The following is a 7,500-nucleotide window of genomic DNA, read 5'->3' as shown; positions in this document are numbered from 1 at the left end:
AAAACGAAAAAAACGATACGGATAAAAAAAAAACGATACCGATAATTTCCGATATTACATTTTAACGCATTTATTGGCCGATAATATATAATATCTCTAAACCGAAGTACGTACCGAACCGAAATTTTTGTGTACCGTTACCAGTGTTGGGACTAACGCGTTACAAAGTAACGCGCTACTGTAACGCCGTTACTATCGGCGGTAACTAGTAATCTAACGCGTTATTTTTTTATATTCAGTAACTCCGTTACCGTTACTACATGATGCGTTACTGCGTTATTTTGCGTTATTTTTTATGTAGTATCGGCTAGAAACTGAGAAGATCTGAGTGTTGCAGCGCTGCTGAAGAGGCGACAAAAAAGAGGCGCGCCGCGCGCTGTCTGTGTGTACGTGTGTGTGTGTGTGTGTGTGTGTGTGTGAGTGTGTGTGTGTGGGAGGGGGCGTGCCTGTGTCTACTATCAAGACGTCATGGCGAACCCCGAAGCCGAGTTTCTTAAAATGGAGATATTTTCAGTACGTTTCTTTTATCGACCACAAAGAAAAGAACATTTTAGTTGAATGTAAGTTTCAAATATGCTGAAACAGCGACAAAAACAACATGCTTCGACGAAGCTAGTAAAGAGACACACACTTCACCTCCACCTCCAACAGTGGCTGGATTTTAATGAGGCACTGCACACTGAAGGTACACACACTCTGTCAATTCTCTTATATACTCTTTCATTTTAAACTTTTAGAGTGTTTGATTATCACATCACTCTAAATGTTTAGACTATAAAGTTCACAAACCTAAAGAGGGATACTAGTGGGCCAGGCTAATATTTCCTTTTCTCTAAACTAAGTGGGGAAATGTGTCGAGTGTTCTGGGCTTCAGACATGATTTTATTTCAGAATTCCTTGAGAAAACACCTGGTTAGGCTTTATGTATGTAGTGTGTGCCTTTCTTGTTTTACAGCTATGTTGTTATTATGCTGTTTGTTACTTATGTATGTTAAGTTGCAGCTATTTAAAATAGTTTTGTCAATTTGTTCTGGTCTGAAACAAATTGGCCCTTTAAAACATATCTTTGTCTTTGTGTGTTGTATGTAGAGCACATTGCTTAGCAGAGTTCAGTGATGCAAATGCATGTCAAGTTGATCAACACATTGTATTATTCTCCAGTGCAATAACAGTACTAAAATGAAGGCTTAAAAGGGCATTAAATGGGGCCTTAAAAAAATTAAAAAATATATATATATAAGTAACTAAATAGTTACTTTTCACAGTAACGCATTACTTTTTGGTTTAAGTAACTGAGTTAGTAACTGAGTTACTTTTGAAATAAAGTAACTAGTAACTGTAACTAGTTACTGGTTTTCAGTAACTAACCCAACACTGGTAATGGAGCAGCCTAGTTTTGAATGGCAGGGTCCCTGCTATCACATGTTGATCAAAATATAACATTTACATAATAAAAATCAACTACAGGCTTCCCAAATGCTGTAATAAATTAAGCATGATGAGTTGACTTGAAACTGTTTAATGTTGCACTTTTTATATGTAGAAGAAAAGTTTTGTCATTTTATTTAATCTGAGCAACAACTTGAGGCAGTTTAATGTGGATTAACGTGGGCAGAATTATTATAGTGTTCCCAATGTTAAAAGGATAACGCCATTGTTTACAAATTTGGTAAATGAATAACCAAAAAATGTATATTTTGTTGTTTTCTTACTGTACCGAAAATGAACCGAACCGTGACCTCTATACCGAGGTAGGGATGTCCGATAATGGCTTTTTGCCGATACCCGATATTCCGATATTGTCCAACTCTTTAATTACAGATACCGATATCAACCGATATATACAGTCGTGGAATTAACACATTATTATGCCTAATTTAGACAACCAGGTATGGTGAAGTAAAGGTACTTTAAAAAAATAAAATTAAAATAAAATAAGATAAATAAATTAAAAACATTTTCTTGAATAAAAAAGAAAGTAAAACAATATAAAAACAGTTACATAGAAAATCGTAATTAATGAAAATGAGTAAAATTAACTGTTAAAGGTTAGTACTATTAGTGGACCAGCAGCACGCACAATCATGTGTGCTTACGGACTGTATCCCTTGCAGACTGTATTGATATATATTGATATATAATGTAGGAACCACAATATTAATAACAGAAAGAAACAACCCTTTTGTGTGAATGAGTGTAAATGGGGGAGGAAGGTTTTTTGGGTTGGTGCACTAATTGTAAGTGTATCTTGTGTTTTTATGTTGATTTAATAAAAAAACAAAAAACAAAAAAAAACAAAAAACGATACGGATAATAAAAAAAACGATACCGATAATTTCCGATATTACATTTTAACGCATTTATTGGCATCTCTAAACCGAAGTACGTACCGAACCGACATTTTTGTGTACCGTTACACCCCTAGGCCGAGCGGTACTTTTTCGAGGCGGTATAGTACCAAATATGATTCATTAGTATGGCGGTACTATACTAATACCGGTATACCGTACAACTCTACCTTGTTCTGGTAACTCTCCACCTCCTCCTGCAGGAAGGCCTGCCAGGTCATCTGCTGCAGCTCCTCTCTCAGGTACTGACATGTCTCCATGTGTGATTTGGAGATATTTTGGGCCAAGTGCTCTGAAACACAAGATGAGAGGTGTCACAGGAAAAAGATGATTTATTTACAGAGCGAGGAGGAGAGGCGGATACGCGTGGGTTTTTTTTCTCTCTTTTTTTTTTGGTTCCGTACCGGGGAAGAAAAAAAAGAAGAAGCTTGTTGACATTTGCTTTTTACTGCCTCCAGGACGCTCGTAGCTTAAAGCAGAGCTAATCTAGTTGTGACACAAATGGGGGTGGGGGGGGGGGGGCAGCGTGTTACTCCCTCAAACAAAGGTCACATTTGCTCTCAGACAAGTAGTGAGCACAAGAATTTAAATGGTTTTGAAAACACATCTGTTAAAAGGAGTTCCGAGGCACAGGGGAGCCTAAAAAAAATGATTTCCCCAGACGCTTGCCCTGCTGGATCCTGATTGGCCCTAATTAATGGAAACTAATTACAAAAAAGAGGCTCTTTTAATGAGTGTTGGAGATGAGTCTCCAACCTCCTGCTATTTTAAGCAACCTTTGTGTCGCTTGCCCCACGGTCGAGTCCCCCCCCCCACCCTCCATTCTTCTGTCTTCCCTCCCAGTCTCCTCACCGAGTTCTGCCATGGACACGGTGGGGGAAGTCTCTCCGTTGGTGAAGGAGCAGTAGGGGAAGAAGCCCGAGCCGGGGGCAAAGTCGCAAATGGGCTCGGGCTTGATGCCGTTGATGTCCAGGCCGGACTGGTCCGGGGAGGGCTGGATGTCTAGGTAGAAGCTGCTGACGGCCGAGTCGGGCTTGGTGCCGTCGGGGGTGTGGCCGTCCATGTAGCCGCTGAGGTCGTCGTGGAGCTCCGTCAGGCCGTTGGCAGAGAGGCCGTAGCTGGGTGTGAGCGGCTCCGCCTCCCCGGGCTGCTGCTGGTGGTCCCGCTGCTGCTGCTGGAGCCGATGCTTCTGGACCTCGGCGTAGAGGCTGTCTCGCTGCTTTTTGGACATGCGGCCAAACTTCACCGCTGTAGGACGACATGAGACGTCATAAGTGAAGCGTCATATAGCGAGATCTCATTATACGTCACATGGACAAATGTGTGAGACAAGAAAGTGGAAAAGACTGATTTATTAACAGAAAAATTACATTTTCTTTTCTGACATTCTTTTTTTGTGGGGTTTTTAAAATGTTGTACAATTTTTTAGATTTTTATTATCATCTTTGAATATTATTTTGATTTGTTTTTAATATTTTTAATAGTATTCTTTTTTTAATTTGTTGTTTTTTAATACGTTTTTTATTATCATTTTTTGAATATTATTTTGATGTTTTTAATATTTCCTCTATTATTATTTTTTTCAGTTTTTGTTTTTCATTTTTAATACATATTTTGTTTTTGTTATCATGTTTTGAATGTTATTTTGGTTTGCTTTTAATATTTCCAATATTATAATTTTTTTCAGTTTAAAACATTTTTTTAAATAAATTTTTTAGTTTTGATTATCGTTTTTTGATTATTATTTTGACCTTTTTAATATTTAAAAAATTTTTTTTTCAGTTTTTGTTTTTTATTTTGTATACATTTTTTTTGTTTGTAAAAACAAAAATGTTTTGTTTTTAATATTTCAAATATTATTATTTTTTTATTTTTTATTTTTTAATACATTTTTTATTATCATCTTTTACTATTATTTTGATGTTTTTAATATTTCCTATGCTATTTTTTAATACATATTTTGTTTTTGTTATAATCTTTTGAATGTTATTTTGATTTGCTTTTAATATTTCTAATATTATTTTTTTTTCTGTTTTTTTTAATAAAAAAATTGTTTTTATTATTATTTTATTTATTTATTATTTAAGATTATTTATTATTTTTGATTATTATTTTGATAAGTTTTAATATTTCCAATATTATTTTTTTCAGTTTTTGTTTTTTAATTTTTTATAAATGTTTTTGTTTTTATTATCATTTTTTGAATATTTTGATTTGTTTTTGATATTTCCAATACTATTCTATTATTTTTTTATTTTATTTTTGTTGTTGTTGTTGTTGATTTTATTATCGTTTTTTGATTATTTAGATATATATATATTTTTTTAATATTTCAATAAACATTGCACATAGCAAAGTAGTACATTTTTCCACATATCATTCAGTGTAATTCGAATATGGAAATTAAAAGCCTTTTTGTACTTTAAAAAAAAATGTACAAAAAAAATTGGACCAAAGAAAGTTGCGAGTGCTAGGACTTTGATAAAGAAGGTGGAAAAACACTATTGAATTCAAGAAAGAACTCCCCGCCCTTTATCCCTGTCCGCTCATTGTCGTTTTTAACAACAAGATAAAAAAATGTTTTAAGTAAAAGGGCATTTATGGCATTTATATGTATTTTGCATGCAAAATTATAATCATTCTCCATTGAAGTGTCTACGTGTTTGTCAACATGGGCAAAATATTCATCTCTTATTATCTCAACATACGATGCGGTGAAAATCTATACCACTTATCTTTATTATTTTCTTATGGTTAATAATGTAATAGTTGATAACTAACATATACAGTACAGGCCAATAGTTTGAACACACCTTCTCATTCAATCTTTATTTTCATGACTATTTACATTGTAGATTGTCACATCAAAACTATGAATGAACACATGTGGAGTTATGTACTTAACAAAAAAAAGGTGAAATAACTGAAAACATGTTTTGTAATACATTCTTTATTATAATTTTTTTAATATTATTTTGATGTTTTTAATATTTCCTATGCTATTCTTTTTTTATACATATTTTATTTTTGTTATAATTTTTTGAATGTTATTTTGATTTGCTTTTAATATTTATAATATTATTTTTTTCCGTTTTTTTAATAAAAAAAAAAGTTTTTATTATTATTTTATTTATTTATTATTTATGATTATTTATTATTTTTGATTATTATTTTGATCAGTTTTAATATTTCCAATATTCTTTTTTTCAGTTTTTGTTTTTTAATTTTTTATAAATGCTTTTGTTTTTATTATCATTTTTTTAAATATTTTGATTTGTTTTTGATATTTCCAATACTATTTTTTTATTTTTTTATTTTATTTTTGTTGTTGTTGTTGTTGTTGTTGATTTTATTATCGTTTTTGATTATTGTATTCTATTCTTGTATTCTAGTTTCTTCAAAATAGCCACCCTTTGCTCTGATTACTGCTTTGCACACTCTTGGCATTCTCTCAATGAGCTTCAAGAGGAAATGGTTTTCACTTCACAGGTGTGCTTGAAGCTCATCGAAACTAGAATATAAAACATGTTTTTAGTTATTTTACCTTTTTTTTTGTTAAGTACATAACTCCACATGTGTTCATTCATAGTTTTGATGTGACAATCTACATTGTAAATAGTCATGAAATGAGAAGGCGTGTCCAAACTTTTGGCCTGTACTGTTTATATAATATAATACACATGCAGTGTATACAAACCGAGCAGTTATGTTTTTCCAAGCAGAAACTTTCATTATTTCCTGCAGGTGTACCTAATGTTGTGTCCTGTGAAGTATGCATTATATAACTAATGCCTGAGGCACTTAGTATTATTACAAACACTTCTAAACACAAATTGATTTATTTTTGTACCTTGTTCAATAAACTAGGACTATATATTTTTCTCTCCAAAGTAGCAGTCTCTTTCTTATCCAATTAAGAGTAGAGACAGTGACGGCCATGACAAAAGAAAAAAAAATGCCTGAGAGAACAAATCATATGATGTCACACACAAAAATAAATCTCAGTGTCTTACACTGCAAATAAAATCATGTGAGTGAGACAGAGAGCTCTAAAGTCTTGGAATTATGACAGCTGGTCACAGGGAATCTATGTGTGTGTGTGTGTGTGTGTGTGTGTGTGTGTGTGTGGAGAGGCATAGAGGGGAATGCAGGCAGATGGGCTGGTGTGTGTTGAGTGAAGGCAAGAGTCACCTTCATCTGTTCTGATTGTGTGTACCTACAGACTGTGTGTTAATGCACTTGAATGTGTATTGCATGCATGAATATGTATGCATGTGTGCGTCTAAAGTGTATTAAGCCAAGGTTGCACGTTGGATGACATTTAGCGTGAATGTGTCGCTAACAGTGAGATGTGTTACCACCAGCTTCAATCCCGCTAACCACAATAAGGATGCCACACGAAAATTGAAGTACGGCAAACTTTTGGGCGACACAAAGAGCAACTTGAGTTAAGCAAGCCGTGGTCAAAAGGTGATTCTGAAGTGAACACTTTGTGCGGCCCCAGCCTCACCCGGACTACGCCTCCAGCCGCCAGGGAGATTGCGTTTGAGACATCTTTTTTCAATGCAGATTATTGCTACTTGCAAATTCTTCCACTTCCAAATAGTGCTGCAACAAACTGCAACCAATGAACATGGCTTATTATCAAATACAAACCATGGAGGACCTGCATGTGCGCTTTTTACCCAAGAGGAGACCGAGGGGCAGGTAAGTGGAAACTATGAAACTAAATATATTTATTTTAGTGCATCTGTCAGGAACTGCTGGTGACAAATCCCAAAATACAGAGATGTCAAAGAACAAATAGTGCAACTGGTTAATGCACATGCAGGGGAAACAGGAGACAGGAAACAGCCAACAGGAACCAGGATAACAGGTTACAGGCAACAGGAAACAGGAAACATAAACCAGGATAACAGGTTACAGGAAACAGGCAAGAGGAAACAGGAGACAGGAAACAGGAAACAGCCAACATAAACCAGGATAACAGGTTACATGAAAGAGGCAACAGGATACAGGAACCAGAAAACAGGAGGCAGGTTACAGGAAACTGCCAACAGGAACCAGAAAACAATAGCCAGGAAACATGAAACAGCCAACAGGAACCAGGAAACAGGAACCAGGTTACAGGAAACGGACAACAGGAACCGGA

At 34.7% G+C, this 7,500-nt stretch overlaps 1 protein-coding gene across 2 annotated transcripts in view; it reads right to left on the bottom strand.

Moving 5' to 3' along the window:
* Nucleotides 1-7,500, bottom strand: part of roraa (RAR-related orphan receptor A, paralog a) — a 917,687-nt gene that overhangs the window by 25,304 nt on the left and 884,883 nt on the right. For both annotated transcript variants that reach the window (XM_061970377.2, XM_061970378.2), the window contains 2 exons: nucleotides 3,201-3,596; nucleotides 2,519-2,640 (listed from right to left, as the gene is read on the bottom strand). In XM_061970377.2, coding sequence (XP_061826361.1) covers nucleotides 2,519-2,640; nucleotides 3,201-3,596 — 518 coding nt within the window. The remainder of the gene's footprint in view (nucleotides 1-2,518; nucleotides 2,641-3,200; nucleotides 3,597-7,500) is intronic.

The sequence above is a fragment of the Nerophis lumbriciformis genome, linkage group LG10, assembly GCF_033978685.3.
Source record: "Nerophis lumbriciformis linkage group LG10, RoL_Nlum_v2.1, whole genome shotgun sequence".
In the NCBI taxonomy this organism is placed as follows: Eukaryota; Metazoa; Chordata; class Actinopteri; order Syngnathiformes; family Syngnathidae; genus Nerophis; species Nerophis lumbriciformis.
This window is presented reverse-complemented; position numbering and strand designations above follow the sequence as displayed.